The sequence below is a fragment of the Taeniopygia guttata genome, chromosome 3 (genome assembly GCF_048771995.1).
Source record: "Taeniopygia guttata chromosome 3, bTaeGut7.mat, whole genome shotgun sequence".
Classification (NCBI taxonomy): Eukaryota; Metazoa; Chordata; class Aves; order Passeriformes; family Estrildidae; genus Taeniopygia; species Taeniopygia guttata.
The window spans coordinates 37,683,970-37,702,136 of record NC_133027.1 but is presented as its reverse complement, the minus strand read 5'-3'; the positions used below and the strand labels follow the sequence as shown (position 1 = coordinate 37,702,136).

Sequence of the window (18,167 nt, the reverse complement as noted above, 5' to 3'; positions counted from 1 at the left end):
AAAAAAGCCTAATTAGTATAGTTGATTTGAGTTAGTGTTTATTACAGAAACTAATTTTTTTAACTTTTAGTTAAAGATGTCTTAGAACTGCTAAATGTTTAAAATGTTACTTTTGCTTAAGCTACCACTTACATCGCCAAAAGCAATATTCTTGCCTTTAAAGATTAAATAAAATATTGGCCAAAGACCTGAGAAGATGTTTCTTGACAGCCAGCTGGGAGATGGTATGAAGTCAGAAACAATTTGCACAATTGTTTTTCTTTTTTTAAATCCCCTGAAATAATTTGAAAATCTTTTCTTCTCATGAAGATACCTGGCTGACTCTGGTCTGCAGGTAATGGCTGTACCCTCAGCCCCAAGGCCCCATGGCAGCTCCTGTCTCCAAAGCCCCTGGTGCTGCCAGCCAAAGCTGGGCAGGTGGGACCTGAGCTGCCTGCCTGGGTACTTTGCCAGACAGTCAAGAACAGAGGCATCCCACCTGACAAAAATCACGGCTCCCTCCTTTTGCCCCGCTGTGCATCCGAGCATCCCTACCCTCCCACCCTCTGCCATGCCCAGCCTGACCCCAGCCTTTGGCAAAAGGGTGAAAAAGAAGGTAAACACCGCTTCTCACATGTGCAGAAGGTAAAGCTGCAGGGCTCCGGTGCCCCCCTCCCGACATCCTCTCCCCTGCCCGTGCCCTGTCTCAGCTCTCCTTTCCCGTTGTTCCCATGCAGCCGGCCGCAGCGGCACAGACGGGAAGCCCACGGCGAGGTGCACAAGCAAGGCAGGTAAGCAAAGCCCTCAGAGGCCACATGGCCGGGCCGGGCCGGGCTGGGCTGGGGCAGCGCTCAGACACGCCGGCTCTCTTTAGGTGTTAGCCGCCATCAGCGGGACCCAGAGCAAGCCCCACTGCCTGACACCCTCGTGGGGCTGAGGGGTGAGCCCACGGCCATTTGCCACGTCCCCTCAGGCCTTGTGGTGCTGGTGCACAGCTTGTGTTGCTGTGCTGTGTCAGTGGGTGCCTTCCCTCCAAGGATCCCTTCTGCAGAGCTGAGCTCCTTCCATGGGCTCTCCGTCTCGACGCTTGTTCCCCCCACTGCCACTGGCAGGGAAAAAGCACTTTTCTGACCACAGTCAAACCTGCCCTCAAATGTTTGCTTTGCCACTGGCCTGTTAATATGGCACCTCTGCCTTGGACAGGCATAAACCTTCCCTAATGTGCACTCACAAGTCTTTCAGAGGCTGAACTAAACCTCAAGCAGAAGCAGGGGCCAGCTTTTTAAGGGCCTGAGGGATAATTCAAGACTAAAACTCACTTATGGAAGTAGACAACTCAAACCTCTTAGCAATTATTGAACTTAGACTAAGCATCTTTCTAAGGCACTTTGAAGTCCAGATAAAGGATTTGAGAGAGGAGTTGCTGACAACACTACTGACCTCTGTTAGGAGATGGTTGCATTGGCTTCTTGTACAACTTTAAACAAGTCTTTGAGAAGTACAGCATGGCTAAGCAGTCTCATTTATGAGAAACTTTATCTCAGGAACTTTCCCTCATCGAGTTTCTTTGTCAGCCTGTTTTCCTTTAATCTACTTCTTACTTGTCTTGTGTATATTCAGATGAGTGCCTCTCTGAATGGGCCATCTTTTCTAAAATCAAGAACCAGCAAAATCCTTCCTCCTTTTTTTGAGCCTTCCTGCCACTCAAGTGGCTGGCATACAGCTGGTTCTGAGGGTGGCAGAGGCTTCCCCTACACAAGGGAGCAACCAAGGAGCTGCTGCCATCACCATCCCAGCCACAGCCCTGGGGCACTGAACAGCAGTTGGCATTTTGGATATGGAAGGGGGTCAGAGCCTCCTCTGTCCAGCCATTCAGTGCAGCTCCAACAGCTTCTGGAATTACCCTCCCAGGCTCTTTAATGCTGTTTTTTATCCTTGATGGAAATCTGGGGCAGAAGCTAATCATTTTATCCCAAGTTAGGGAATGGCCTGCCTCCTGGCCTGCTTCCCAGACTGTCTCCATTTTGTTCCTGGGCAACAGCCAGTAGCTTATTTGATATATTGTTTCCCTAATTCCTGGCCTCACACTCCATCATAACTCAATGTCAGGAATGCCTCCCCCTCTCCACTTATCCACACGTATTGTTCCTCCAGCCCACACATTTTAATGACTGTCCCCAAACTGCTCTATGCAGAGAGAATTTTACAGGGACAAAAAGCCACTGAACAAATGTTTTCTCAGTGCTAAAATTATCACAGGTGTCTGAACTGCATGCTGAGTGCAGGAATCAGTTTTTAATGACATTCTGCCAACCACTGCCACAATCACAGGCTCATGCTCTAAGGGGTGGATGGTCTGAGGAGTAAATGGAGTGAAACAAGAGCATACTTCTCACAGGCACTGCTCAGGGCTCATAGTTGTGCTTCTCTCCTCCTGGTAGCCCAATCTTAAAACGAAGCCCTGACATCACCAAATCTCCCCTGACGAAGTCAGAGCAGCTGCTGCGAATAGATGACCATGACTTCAGCATGAGACCAGGTTTTGGAGGTATGAAACATGCACATTTGTCACTGTTCTGTTTTGCACTGTCACTTCCTTATACTGTAACACGTATAGCAGTGAAGAAGAAGGCTGGCTCTAATGTCTCTAATTTTTATTCTTTTGAGTTGTGAATTCATGGCACCCTAGGAGGAATGGAGGTTCAGTGAAATAGCCTTCTGGATGAGCAAAAGGCATAGTCAAAGGCATGGAAATGTGATTAACAGACAATATATTAATCCTGGTGCTCAGTGATACTTTCCTCTGATAAAAATCTGCAAATACACCTTATGTTTATTCCTGGATGGGAATAAACATAATGTTTTAGTCTTAGTATGGCCATATGTGTGCATAATCAAATTATCTACTGCACTTAATTTATAACCTAAAGGAAAGTATTTTGACTGCCTGTGTTAATGCTTGCTCAAAGTTTTGTGTCTGTGTGCTAGAGCAACCAAAGCTTTCAGGGAAATGGATGAAGGAGAACATGCTTTCTTTCAGCCCATCGGATTAGAGAATGTTGTAATTTATCTACCCTTTCTGGCTGACAGATGGTCATTCAAATCCAGGATACCATTATATACTCTGATTAAAGAAGATTTTATCACTAAATGCTCAATATGCCAAATACCAGCATGTTCAATTAATTTAAAAACATTTCAGTTTCACAGCAGTTCACGAATGTGAGCATTATTTTACTTGACAGCTCTCCTGGACTGTAATTGCCAGAGGTATATGAGAGACTAGTCAAAGTCAGGAGGAGGGAAAAAAGTTCAGAATCCCTATTACATGGGGTCACAGTTGGATCCTTCCCCTCAGGAGCCTCAGGCTCAATGGCACATGCCTGTGTCCACATGCCATGTATCTCCTCCTGTCACCCTTTATTTTCCACAGCTGAGCACTGAGTCTTGTGAAAGTCAAATGCACATAGTAGCTTTCATGGATGTTATTAGCATGCAAGGGGAGCAAAAGTGAGGGAAAATCTCCCACATTCCCTTAGTTGTGCCACCACTGTTCCCTCTGTGAATGGATCCTCTTCTAGTAATCTGTCTCGCCAGTCCTGGACCCAAGCACTAGAGCTACAATCAATTAAAGTTGCTTTTAAATCTTGAAGGGACACATGTAAGATGATACAATAAAAAGAGAAAATTATTAGTGGATCAGTCTTACTACTGAATTTAATTGTTATTAGGAGATTTTTGTTGTGAATTCCAATCATTTATACTTTCTATTGGTTTACTGTTGTTTCTATTTCAGACTGAGCATATATTTCTAGCTGTAAGATAGTAAAGTCAGAGGGTTGTTTTGTCTCACTATGTTTGTCATTTGTCAACTGCTATTTTTTTTTCCCCTAGGCCCTGCAATTCCTGTTGGGGTGGATGTCCAAGTTGAAAGTCTGGACAGCATTTCTGAGGTGGACATGGTAAGAGTCACAGATGGAACCTATGGAGACCAAAACCCTGCAGGCTAGTTGGGTTTGTGTCCGTGGGGTTTGAGTACTGCCAAGGACAAACAATCCACAGCCTCCAAAGGCAGATTAAGGTTCGATCTGAATCTGCCAGCAATTACTTCTATTGACCTCATGCTACCATTTCATGGCCCTGGAAGCAGAAGGAAGAAATCTTTTATTTTCTCTAGGACAAAATGGTAAAACATTGCCAAGACTGTCTCAAAGGATTTGGATTTCTATATTTTCTTAAATAGTGATAACACACTTAAAAGCTCTGAGGAGACCAATGAATATGTTTGTTTTAAGGCACTTATATGCTGCAGACATAGTCACTTTGGACAAGTTCTGAGGTAGCCGGGGGCCAGAGAGCTCCCAAGGAAAAGGGGGAATGGCTTTAAACTGAAAAAGGGTAGCTTTTGGTCAGATATAAGGAAGAAATTCTTTACTCAGAGTTTGGCGAGTGTGGAACACATTGCCCAAAGAAGTTGTGGATGCTCCATCTCATTCCATGTCTGGCTGGAGAGGGCTTTGAACAACTTGGTTTAGTGGAAGATAGTCTGCCAATGTCAGGGGGATTGGAACAATATGGTGTTTATGGGCAGTTTTCCAATCCAAACATTCCATGACCCACATAATCTCTCAGTAACTCAGATTTTGCTTTGGAAGAGAAAAGAATACTGAATATTTTTCAAAATGTTTTGACTTTTAAACAAAATTATCAAACAGCTCTGAAGGTTTCACAGGAAGCCCCAGATTCTGTCCTCCTATTTAACAGACAGAGGGTTAAAGAGGCTGCACTGGACCTCCTCCCATGCCTGAGCCAGGAACACGGCTGTGTGGCAGCACAGCTGGTGGTTGGCAGACACACTGGTGACATGTCAGCCTCCTCTCACTGCAGCTATTTCAGCTCTTGTGTGGGTTGGGATATCTGCAGTCATCTGACCTCAGGGGTGAGCTTTTTCCCCAGAACTGGGGACCCTTCCAGCTGACTCCCTGATGCCAGTGCTCCTGGCACCCTGACAAGTAGCCACGGGTATCCTGAGCTTTCACCTGTTCTGGTTGAGGAGAAAGGTTGTGAAGCTGGCCAGAGGGCCCCTAAAAAACTTTGGGATTGAAAGCAGAGTGGAAGAACTGACATCAAGGACTTAGAAGTTAAAGAAAAAAACCAAAGCCTAAAACAAAACACAAACCAAAAAAAAAAACCGAAACAACAAACCTTTTCTTCTTCTTTTTTTTTTTTTTTTTTAATCAAACTATGATTTTGAATTAGTTCCCGTGGCTTTTGAATACTGCCCCTGTTCCTCCTCTAATGTCATGTTGCAACTCTCATCAACATGGGAAAACCACTAGATGGCCTTGGGTTAAAAAAAAAAAAATTCAGGGTCGACTTTGGCTGTTAGCAAAATAATAATGGAGGAGATTTTATATTTTCAGAATCAATACTTTTTAACCCGTGCAGCTTTATAGAAAAATGCCATGGTGCTTAGCAAGATCATTACTTGCTTTTTAAATGAAGACACATCAGTGACAGAGTTATTCATTCTGTACTAAGTTTAAGCTTGAGAAGCGACTTGTGTCTGAGCCCAGTAAATCTGCAGATGTTTATTCATCTCTGACCTGATGAATAAACAAGCTGCAGCTGGTGATGCCCCTTGCAGCCCGGGGAGTGGATGTGCCCTCAGGAGAGGTGCTTTACACTTCATGGTTTGTCCCAGAAAGGAGCAGTCACTACTGTGCTGGTAAGGTGTAAGTTGTGACAGAAGTCTGTTTGCTGCAGGACTTCACCATGACGCTTTACCTGAGGCACTACTGGAAAGACGAGAGACTGTCCTTCCCCAGCACCAACAACCAAAGCATGACCTTTGATGGCAGGCTGGTGAAGAAGATCTGGGTCCCTGACATGTTCTTCGTCCACTCCAAGCGTTCCTTCATCCACGACACCACCACAGACAATGTCATGCTGCGGGTCCAGCCAGATGGGAAGGTACTTTATAGCCTCAGGTAAAACTGCATTCGGTCAATGCCGGCTATTAGTGGAAAGAGAAAGTGGTTTAATTGATTCCTGCATTGTGTTTTTGCATGACTTCGTCAAAAAAAAAAAAAAAAGGCATAAAAAAGAATGAATGTGCTGGCTATCCACAGACATCTGAGTGCCTGTATGAGTTCATTTCAGTGTCTGTTGCAGAAAGCCAGTTTCAGTGCCAGCATTGTTGCTTCCACCACTGCCTCTTCCCCTTTGGGAGCATGACTAGCCCCTGTCCCTGTTGGGAAGCTGCAGTCAGATGTGGCTGTCCCTTGGAGCAGCTCAGTGGGGGTTAGCAGGCTGTAATCCCCGCGGGGCACTGCTGAAGAGGCAGGGCACATTCTAAATAAAAGGGCAGTGTCTGGTAATAAAGAGAAGTGCAGGGCAGCTATAGTTATTCACTTCACTACACAGAAAAGTCTCTGGGTTTAGCAAAATGTCCAATTTCTATTCTTGAAAGTAATAATGAAGTATAAATTATACCAAGTGCCACTTTATGATAAGCAAAAAAACAGAGGGAACATCCTTTAGTACGTGAAGTGGCAAGCTTCAGAGCAAGGGTATATAGCTCTTGGTGACTCCTGTGTATTGTTAGAGCAACCCAAACACTTGGTTTGGCTCTTCCTGCTTTTTGCTCACTTTTCATGTGAAATCCGTGGAAGCTCCTTGCAGGAGCTATTTTTGGTAAACATTGCTTTGTCCTCTGGCTTGAGGGGTGGTCCCAGCCCTGTCTTTCTCCCTTATTTTCCAAATAGTTCATCATTTGACATAAGTCTGAATGTTATTAAACTGGGATTTTAAAATTTCTGATAAGTAACATTTTCATGCTTGGAGATGCTAAGTGAGGAGCATCTGTGTGATGATTTAACCCCAGCTGGTAACTAAGCCCCATGTAGCTGCTGGCTCACTCCATCCTGGTGGGAGGGAGAAGAGAACTGGAAGAGTAAAAGGCAAAAAATCCTTGTGGGTTGAGATAAAGGCAGATAATTAGGTAAAGCAAAAGCCCCATACACAGGCAAAGCAAATAGAGAAATTCATTCACCACCTCCCAAGGGCAAGCAGGTGTTCAGCCACTCCCAGAAAAGCAGGGCTCCATCACACATAATGATCACTTGGGAACATGAATGCCTTTATTCCAAACTTCCACCCTTTCCTTCTTCTTCCCCCACTTCATATGCTAAGCATGATGACATATGTTGTGGAATGTCCTTTTGATCAGCTGGGATCAGCTCTCCCCTCCAAACTCCCTGTGCACCCTCAGCCTCCTCCCTTATAGAGGGGTGTGAGGAGCAGAAAAGGCCTTTATGCTGTGGAAGCCCTGCTCAGCATTGATGAAAATATCCCTGTGTTATTAAACTGTTTTCTTGACAAATCCAAGAGGTATTCCCACACTAGCTACTATGAAAAAAAAAAAATTAACTTTATCCCAGACAATCTATTTGTCAGTCTTGAAAAGAATATAAAATCTGTGGTTCTGTTTTACTTGGCTGCTGCTCCATCCAGTTAGAAAACAAGTACTGCCAAAGGACCCATAAAAACCTATTAGAAATGAATCTGTGTATAATATTCTGATGTAAGAATGTCGACATCACCTCCACAGCAATGAAATAACAAAATACCTGATAAATAAACAAAGCATCAGATGATAGATAATATATTCCGAAGGACAAAAAGAAGGAAAATCTGACTAATAGGACGTCAGTATCAGCAAGACTCATAGATTTAACTAGTGAGATAATTGCAGAATACACTGCTTGTGAAGGCTGTGGAGGTCTTTAGGGAATATTGGTAGCAGCAGAGGTGAAGCTGAGCCTGCCACAAAGTGAGAGGTTAACTGCTCAGCCTGCCAAGGTGTTTTATGATTCTACAAAAAAAGCCAGGCAGAAAAATTCTTGATTCCCTAGAGGGCATCAGTTTGACAAGAATTATTTTTAATATTTTTATCTTACAGTTCATTTGAATTCACAGCCTGAACATTACCTTCTCGTTATCAAAGTTTTTTCTTCACTCAGCAGATTAGACAAGGTTCAGGTATTCTTTAGGCCTTTGCAAAGTTTGGTCAGGTCCTGAGTACAATAAAAAGAACAAGAATATGACATATTGTTCATTGATAGCATGTATGCCTACGCACTCATTTAGCTGCCAGTCACCTGCAATGCAAGCATTTTTGGTTATCTAAAGAAGATGGGAAAAGGAGAGCATCAGACTACTCCTGCACAGCCTTGTGCTTAAACAATTGCCCAGTACAAAGTGGTGGTGAATGTCTTCAACAGCAAATTGGCTGAGTTTCTGTATTTTATTCAGCAGCAAGCGCAGGTAGCAATGCTTGGTGAATGCTGGGGAAGGATGAAAGCTCCCTGTAAGAACAAATAGTCGTTACTGCCTGTCTGCCTTGCTGAATGCCTTTGCTTGCAGATTGTATTTTTCCTTGATGTCTGCCTTTTTAGGGTTCTTTGCCAGACATTGTTTTCCCATCTTGGAAACCACCATAAACCTCACTGGCGCATAAACTTCCAGTTGAGCTAAGCACTTTCACTCAAAGGCTAAATCCAAACAGGAAAGCAACATCAGACAGAACCCACTCGTGCAGAAGACTACTAATATAAGGGATTGCATTGTGTTTTTACCACTGTATGATGTCTCTCTACCACTAACCCTTCTATAACTTATTTATTCTTTCCTCAATATAATTTATACTTTTATTTTCATTTACTTCTCTGGAGTCCAAACCAATCGAGTTGAGATTTATGGTTGCTTCCCGTTCAAACACCAAATTATGCTATTAAAAATATGATAATCAGACTAAAGCAAGGCCAGAGATTTTGACGGATGGGCCAGAGCATTTTGGTGGTCACTGCGGCATTCCAGCTCCAGCCCTGTGCCCTCTGGTGGCTGAGTCCCATGTGTGATCACCGGCTTCCCACTGAGCAGCTGGAAATTCACAGTGTGCAAGGAAATTACCTCCATCCCTCATGGCACTACTATAGTTTAGAAAAATGCAAATTGTTCTGTCTTACAAAGCATCTGCTTAAAGGACAGATGTCTGCAGAGATGTGTTTGCTGATTGTCAGGAAGATGTGTCCTTTTTGCGCTTTCTCAGTTTCTTGTCCAATACTTTTGTTATCTAGTTGCAATTTGTGATGGCCTAACTTTATAGTCACCTTTTTTTACAGTAACTGGCTGAGAGGAAGAAATGGCTTTAACTAAAGCAGAATGGCTTTAGCTGAATGGAAAGAATTTATTTTCAGTTGAGTGGTACTGGCTGTAGTTGTTTACTAAAAGACCAAACTCACAGCTTTACTATTTTACCAGTCCCATAAGGAGACAAGTTTTTAATGGTGTGATTTTTATTATTCCTAGAGTTACAGTAACAGCAATGTGCAACATGGATTTTAGTCGCTTTCCCCTGGACACGCAGACGTGTTCCCTGGAGATTGAAAGCTGTAAGTAAAGTGAAGGTATAGGGGAGCCAAGGGCACCCCATGGCCACCCAAAATACCAATAATTAATTATATCAAGCATTAATTATACCAATAATTAAACTGCTGCTACATTCATGGGAGCTCTAACCAAAGTCGTCAGACTTCAACACTAAGAAAAGCTCCCTAGCCATATTTTTTTCGCTAGAATTTGATGGTGTTTGTAACAAGTGTTTTTAAAAACCAGCTGTGAGCACTGTCTTGCCAGTGGCCCTGAATTCCAGCCAGGCTGCTCCACTGCCACTCCACCCCCCAAGCCCCTGGGTCATTTGCCTGCAGGTCAGCAGTCTCCAACAGCGCCTGTTTGCCCAGGTGCCCTCGAACACATGGATAAATGGCTGTACACCCTTCACAGGCACCATCTGCTCATCCATGGTGTAGAAACCACGATGGGGTAGTGACATTAATTGCCTTCCTCTTATGCTTCTTAGTCCTATTTGATAAAAGCCAGCTTATGCCCTTTGTCCCATATATGATGCACATATGAATTGGCCAGGTTTCACATAGCAACATTTTAAACTTTTGGCTTATTCAAGTTATTTTCTTCTCCTTCTTAAGCTTACAATAAGAAATTACAATCTTAATTCTGTTTTAATATATTTATATGTGATTTTTTTCTCCCTGTGTTCAAAGAGCTGCTACTAAACCCATCTAAAAGGATTAACATTACTGTTACTTTCACATTAAAAAAATGTGCTAAAAAATGAAGTAATGTTCATGTGTATATCACAGGCAGAAAGTTTACCCAAGTTTTTCCCTGCATGACTCAGACCATTGGTAGATTGTTCCTCTGGTCACCCCAAGCAGGTTCTTTCTGCTAAGGCTCCCTTTCTTTGTTTCTGATTTTAGGAGGTTTACAGGAAAGAATTTTTCAAGTTCTGATGCAGTGGGTTACTTGACACACATATTACATGTGTGAAACTATGATTAGAGAAACAGGATGGTTAACAAAACATACTGGGCAGCAGGCCTGAGGGCTGTGACCATAAGCTAGTCCACTCCTTGCCACAGCCATACCCAGCACCTAGGTGGGTGGCATTTGGGAACTTGACCTTTTCAGCTGGGAGCTTTGAGGGAGCCAGGAGGGCTGTGTGGGCATGCCTTGGGCTGTGAGGATGGTAGCAACTGTCTTACTGCACTATCCTGAATTTGCTCTGCTTTCCTAGATGCCTACACTGAAGATGACCTTATGCTCTACTGGAAGAATGGGAACGATTCCCTAAAAACCGATGAGAGGATATCACTGTCCCAGTTCCTGATTCAGGAATTTCACACTACCACAAAGCTTGCCTTTTACAGCAGCACAGGTGGGCAACCAGAGCACCTGCCAGAGCTGGGGGAAGAAGGGGTGAAAACTGTCTCTCTTGACCTTGACCATGGAGAATCATCCACTGGGAGTTCTCTCTGTATCCCATCAGACCTGCCACTCTTCTATACCAAGTTGGCTGTCCCTGCCACACACTTCCACCTTAATGGTCATCTAGTCTGGAAAGATAATCCCTCTTCAAGGTCATACCAAGTCTTCACTTGAATTAAACTCTCTGATTGCATAGGTTATATTTTCTGGAATTCATTGGCCCGAGAGATGGTTTGACTTTGATAGTTGGTTCAGTAAGGAGTTTTTTTCTGTAACTTGCAAATGATCTGCAGCCATTAACTGTGTTCTCAGAAAAGAAAATTAGTCACTTTTCCCCTGGTGCAGCATCACTCCATCTGAAAGTAGTCTGGTGTTGGTGTAACTCCTCTTTTTCACTCTCTCTGTTTCACAGGGTGGTACAATCGCCTCTATATCAATTTCACTTTACGCCGACACATCTTCTTCTTCCTGCTCCAAACCTACTTCCCTGCCACTCTCATGGTCATGTTGTCCTGGGTGTCCTTCTGGATCGACCGACGAGCAGTTCCTGCCAGAGTCCCGTTAGGTAAAAACAATCTTGTAGTCAGCAGACCTTAGAGGCAAAGGCTGCAACCACAGCCGTGACCACCAAGGTGAATCCCTGGTGCCATGCACGGTGTTTCCTCGAGGCACAGAAATCAGCTATGCCACACACACGTGCCCCAGGAACACGGCATGTGTCCCCCCATGGTGCAAACTCTCCTTGTGCCAAGAGAATTGCTTTCCCTGTGTGCACAAGATGCACCTGGAATGAATCAAATAGTAAACATTCCACTCTGCTTTTATTGCTCTGAACAGAGACAGAGCACGTCTACAGCCAAGGTGTCAGTATCCTTCAGAGACTTCAGTGAGCAAGAAGGTGAAAACCAGTATGAACAGCCCTGACAAAATTTCAGTTTATTGAGTTTTGCTAGAGGAGGAAGGGTGGAGGTAGCATAGCTGAACTGTGCTGTGCAGTTTAACTTTTTAAATAAGTTTACACTGCAGTGTGAGGGATTCAGTTTCCCCTTCTGCAGCATCTTTTTGAGAGATGAAGCCATATGTCACAGGAGTCACCATAGGAGCAGAACTGTGATATGGACATAAATCTTCTTCTAAAGTGGATACTTTGCCCTCGGCAAAGTGTTGTTTGTTTGGTTTTTTTGGTTTTTTTTTTTTTGCAGATTCTGAGCTCAGGCTTGCTTCCTTTTATTCCAGGAAACACGCCTCAGGATTTTATTTATTCTTAAAATCATATTCCTCAGTGTAGAGAATATAGAGACAAAATAGAGATGGCAATAGAGCAGTTTTTCAAGTCTGAATTTAGAAACAGCATCCATTGCCTCAAGACATCATTAAAGGAAGCATAAGGGTATGGGCCATGGCTTTTCAGAAGATGTAGGCACTGCCTTAGCAGTATTTTTAACACCTAGATACTCCTGTGAATTCAGTCCTTTGTGCTTACACACATAATTTCAGCTTCCAAAGTAATCACTAATGTGACATAATTAGCCCCTGAAATGAGAGGGCCATGGAGAGGCTGTCTCAGAGCCAGGGTAATGCAAACTACAGGGGCTCCTGCCCTTGCTCTTGTGCTCATTGTGTTTGCCCAGGGTGTAATGTAAGACACTGCCTTGCGAGGCACCATTATTCCCTGCTTTTGCTCCAGTGAAGGCACAGACCAAGTGTGAGAGTCAGCTGGGAACTTCTGTGACTTCTCATGAAGCAGGACTTCCCAGGAGAAGTCCAGCATACAGAAAACACAGGGGAAACAAATAAAAGCAGGAGCTTCACTTGTGTCCATGTGGTTGAACTAGAACTTGACATACTCAGAATCATAGAGTCATAGAATATCTTGAGTTGGAAGGGACCCATAGGGTCAATGAGTTCAAATCCATGTACTTGTACCCCTCCAGGGACTGTCCTGAGCCTAGAATGGGGTGCAGCCAGCACAGGGTCAAAATGCTGCTGCCTGGCCATGGGATGGGGAGGATGGTGGTGTGGTGAGGAGCCAGACTAGCAACACCTTGAGACCATAACTGGAGCTGTGCTCACCAAATAGACAAGAAAACAGGACAAGATAGATTTGTCCAATTATAAATCAGGGCTGCCTGGACCCTCCTCGGGTAGTGAAATTCATTACCCAAAAGTGAAAAAACATATTGCAAGGTAAATTCAGATGTCAGGAAATTATAACAGCTGCTGTATTTGTGATGAAGAGTCTGGTTTGAAAGCATCTTATGGTCTCGTCTGCTGGTGTGTTCCCAGGGATAACCACTGTACTGACCATGTCCACGATCATCACTGGGGTGAATGCCTCCATGCCTCGTGTTTCCTACATCAAAGCAGTGGACATTTACCTGTGGGTCAGTTTTGTGTTTGTCTTCCTCTCGGTGTTGGAATACGCAGCTGTGAATTACCTGACAACGGTGCAAGAGCGGAAGGAGAGGAAACTGCGGGACAAGGTGAGGTTTTCTGTCTCCAATGTCATTTTATTGCCCCTGGGAAAAAGTGTGGCAAAAGTCTGGAAATGTTCAAAGCTTTGTGACTGCAGCTCTCAGCTGCCTGGGGAAAATGCAATGTCTGCAAAAAGACAACAGCAGTGAGTCATTGCGGGTTATAAAGATTTGCCAGACACAAACCATGCCCAAGCTCACTCCTCTTTCTTTGGAGTCTGTATGGGCTAACTTAGGTATAGTCCTCCACTGCCTGTATAGATGGGATGGATCTTAGGATTTTGCCTTTAAAAATTTTTTTTATACCGTAGATTAAAACCTGTGGATAAAATCAGTTGGATTCTGTGGTCTGGGTTTCAGATGATGGGACAGATATCCCCCACTTTTTTCTATGCACAGTCTAAACTTATGCAGTGGTCCCAGTTTTCCCGTGCTCCCCTTGTTACATTAAATTTTAACTAAAATTTCAGCCTAAGGGGTTTTCTCTCCAAATGGGGCAGGATTAATTTCTTCTTGTGGTTTCCCTCTGTCTTCCTTTGATTTTCTCAGCTACAAGGCACAGGTCCAACCTTTATTTACACCCTGGTACCTGTGCCTAAACCAAAAGTGCTTTTCTACAGACAGCCCTGCTCTCTCCCTGACTGTACCTGTGCCTGGCAGACATGGAAGTGGAGATGGAAAAAGCTCCTGCCCAGCTCCACCATTTTGTTCTCCCTTTTGCATCCCAGAAGCCTGAATCCCCCACGCCTTTCCCCACCTCTATGGGATGGAAAAAGGAAAGGGATGTCTGTGAGTGTGTGGACACAGCTCAAACCCTTGCTGCCCTTGTCTGTGCCCACAGCCTGCCTGTGCATGCAGCCTACCTCAGCCCCGGCCCATGATGGTGGACGGCAGCTACAACGACGGGGACGTGAATGAGCTGGGACACTTCATGTCCGAGGATGGGGACAAACAGGACAGGATGATGGTGCAGCTGGCACTGGGCTCAGAGAGGGGCTCGGCCAGGAGGAAAAACCAGAGATATGTCAGCATGCGCATCGACACCCATGCCATCGACAAGTACTCCAGGATAATATTCCCTGGGGCGTACATTCTATTTAATTTGATATACTGGTCCATTTTTTCATAAAGATTTGTAACTTCTGTAGTCACAGAGCATTGTGACATGAAATGAAAGTACAGTCTTATAGGCTAAGAGAAAGAAAATAGAGAATTGTTTTATTTGGAAGGAAGATTGATTTTTTCCAGGATTTAATTTTTTTTTTTTATTAGAGGCAACTCACCTGTGGCATAAATAATTGTGGAAGTTTCATATGTCAGCAAAATATAGGATATACAATCTAAAATTTTATACTTATTTAAAGATGTGCTATGTTCCTTCTTGTGCCTCACAGGCCACTGTAAACTATTTTAACAAGTGACTATAATTGCCAGTTGCTTATATATGGTGCATCCTCCATGTTGTGCCCCCAAAATCCTAATTCTCTGAGTACCTGAGTGCATGCATCTCTCAGCTCGGCAGACTGACCACATTCAATACCAATAAATACAAGAATATGCAAATACTTGCATGTTTGCAGGACAAAGTCAGAAAGGTAATTACAAACCCAAAATATCCAGTACTGGAAAATGCTTTGGCAAGGTTATTGATGGCTACAACTTTCACAGCTTAATACATGACTCATTAGCAGTACTGCACTGGCAGGTTCATGTAGCAATACTTTCAGACTTGTGTTTTGTCTTAACAGTATTTAAAATATGGAAGTATTTCCAAACTGTCTTGACTAAGATTTTTAAAATACTAATTGCAATGTGCATTTAACAAGGAATGAACAAAAGCTAGACTTCCTGTAATGCTAACCAAATTCTCTGGGAAACACAGAGCTCTCCTTGGATCTGCTTATTTGGGTCACTGGTAGCTTTGCTTTTGAGTTTCCTGGGAATGGGTTTCTCTGCAAAATGATCCAGTGAAGACAATCTGTTGTCTATGAAAAAAAACCCAAACTACTTCAGGAGAAGCCTCTTTCCTCTGATATAGTCTGGGCATTCCCAGCCTGTATAAGCCTGAAAACCTGTTGCAGCCTGCAATGCCAGCAGTAGTTGTACTCACTTTCAGGAAAATCCAGGTTCATCTGTTTGTAGTAGAAGCATAACTAGAAAGGTGCTCAACAGCTGACAAAGCAGTAGTAAGGACTTTACAAGAGATACCATGCCAAAACCTTTGGAATTAAGTAAGAAAACAGCTTCCACCATAAGACAGCAGCTCCACTGCAGACACAGGTACAGCTGACAGAATCTGCTTTCATCCTGCAGCCCACCATGCCTTCAGAGAAGGCTCAGCACCTTCCAAGGCAGAGCAAGGGGATACAGCTGGAGCTGAGGGCAATTGGCACTGACTTAAGTACCAACTCTCCAACACAGTGTCTGCAGAGCAGCCAGTCAGTGTGAATACACTCCATATGGAAAAGGCAGAATCTGTAATGCAGAAGTCATAACATAGTTCAGAAAACCAAGAATCAGTTGCATGGAATCAGGGGCCTTTACAACACCAGCAGGACCAAAGGTGTCTCAGAATTTTGATGATTCATTTTTTCTGCTGCTCCATGCTTTGTGTGTTCACAAAGCTACCTGAGGGTCTGCATTCACAGGACTTCAAACACACACACGCTTTTGCACACATTGCAGAATTTATTACTGCCTGCACAGCAGATACTCTTGTGTTCTACAGGTGGAGCTGCTCTGAGGATCAGACCAAAGCAGTTGTGACTCCAAAAGGAGAGTGAATCTTCTTACATGACACCTGCCCTGGCCTGCCTGTTCTGTCACTCTACCATCAAGTGTGTGACACAGTCATTGCAGTTGTTTGAACACTGCTGGTTGTTTTTATTTCCTATGTAAATAAATGTTGCATAAACATACTCAGCATTTCTTACAACTGCTAAAATTGTGACCTGAAAAACTCCCTACACTCATCTCACACAGTCTACATTCCATAGGTAAGGCAGTAAAATCACAAAAGCTAAACATCATTGAAAAATACACCCACCCATAAGATAGTTCTACTACTTATTTCTAGAGAGATTTTTTTTTACATGCACATGTACTATCATACCTTGTTTTATCAAGTCCCCTTCATTGAATATTATTCTCCTGTAAGTTTTTACAAGAGATTAAAAAAATGCCTTTTTTTTTAACCTGTAAACATTTCAGTCAAATGAAAGTAGAAGGGTCACTCTGGCAAAAGCAGATAAAAGGTGGACTACCAGGTTTGCCCACCCTACCTTATTCTTTATTCCTTTTTCTGATGACAGCTTTCCCCACAAATAGATTTCTTGGGCAAACTTGCAGAGGAATGTATTAGATTCTCATTATTGCAAGAACCCATTTATTTCTAGAATTTAAGAACAGCACAAACAGGAGTGCCAGATTTTATAGTAAGCTCTTCAGCTCCATAAGAAGCTTAATGTTCTGTAGTTTTCTGCAGTACGGTACATTCCTTTATAGAATTCCTCATTAATCTCATACTACATGCATTATTTGGCATCTGATCAGTATATTAAAGGAGATTTTGAAGATACAAATGGGAGATGGACTTTTGAATTCCCTGGCTTTCAGTCAGAACCTAGTTTCCAACTTCCCATGTGATTTTTCAAAATTTCCCTTCCAGCACAACTCCCTAAACTGATTCCCCAACCTCAGTGTTTTGATTTACACTATTAATTTACTTGTGTTTTATTTGAGAAACTCTAGTGCCTTTTCAGTCTTATATAAATGTGTATATACATGTATTCTATAACTACAGGATATGTCATATACAATCAGTGTCTGCTATCAGCAACTGTACTCATTAAATATATTTACAGATGTACTTTTTTGGCTTTTAACCTTTCACTGTATAAGTTTTGTATCCAATCATTAACACTCTGCTCCTTTCCACTTCTACAATAAATCAAACAGGTTTGTTTGCTATTGTTTATTTCTAGAAACACTGGAAATCACAATAAAACTTCACATTTGTACAGCATCATGTGTTTTCTACCTTCAAAAGCATGATCTCTGTGTTTATACATGGAGAGCTCACAACCTGATCCAGATGAATACCAAATGCATCCTTAAATCTGGTAATGCTGGTAGGGCTGAAGAGTTCCAGAGTTTCACAAGCACGGTCTGATAAGAAGCCTGCATGCAAACTCCAGATCACCATGATGATGATGTTTAGCTTTCCATTTCACACAGTAACTGTGTGCGTTACCATCCTCGCTCTTCTTGCTTTGGGTGATACTCTGCAATTTCTTTGAGATTAACCCAAAGCCCAGCCAGGAATAAAGTTATGTACAGAAGGCAAGTTTGTGTGTGTTGTGGATAGACACAGGTCCTGCCTGTGAGCACTTCCAGCTTTGGAGGCTGAAGCCTTTCGTAGTCTTTAAGGATGATGATAATTACTGATAGGGTGAAGCAGCAAGGAGGCAAACTTCAGTCCGCAACTGAGAAGCTATGGATACCTCATCCATGGGAGTGTTCAAGGCCAGGCTGGAGTAGGAAAAGAAATGGTATGATGCTAGGAGTAGTGAGAAGGCATGAAGAACTAGATGGTCTTTTAATCTCCCTTCCAACACAAACCATTCTGTGATTCTCTGAAACTCTAGTGCTATTGTAACTATAGCCAGCGAATAACAACGGGCACAGCACTTCAAAGTTTCAGAGGAAAAAAGCCCCACTTTAATTGTTACAATCTATTTTTATACAGCTTTCAAAGGCATCATGTTTAATTCTAATTGGTTAGTAACTTTCTTGCCACTCAATTCATTGGTTAGAAGGTGTTTGTGTGTGCTAAGACTCTCTCTTTACACAGGTGTTTACATGTTT

General features: G+C 43.1%; 1 protein-coding gene across 1 annotated transcript in view; it reads left to right on the top strand.

Annotated features, from left to right (window-relative positions):
* Window positions 1–17,325, top strand: part of GABRR1 (gamma-aminobutyric acid type A receptor subunit rho1) — a 29,671-nt gene extending 12,346 nt beyond the window's left edge. Inside the window, exons 2-10 of the mRNA XM_012572683.5 lie at window positions 717–770; window positions 2,421–2,527; window positions 3,874–3,941; window positions 5,746–5,969; window positions 9,352–9,434; window positions 10,637–10,777; window positions 11,240–11,392; window positions 13,114–13,310; window positions 14,143–17,325. Coding sequence (XP_012428137.5) covers window positions 717–770; window positions 2,421–2,527; window positions 3,874–3,941; window positions 5,746–5,969; window positions 9,352–9,434; window positions 10,637–10,777; window positions 11,240–11,392; window positions 13,114–13,310; window positions 14,143–14,430 — 1,315 coding nt within the window. The 3' untranslated portion in view covers window positions 14,431–17,325. The remainder of the gene's footprint in view (window positions 1–716; window positions 771–2,420; window positions 2,528–3,873; window positions 3,942–5,745; window positions 5,970–9,351; window positions 9,435–10,636; window positions 10,778–11,239; window positions 11,393–13,113; window positions 13,311–14,142) is intronic.
* The last annotated feature ends 842 nt before the right edge of the window (window positions 17,326–18,167 follow it).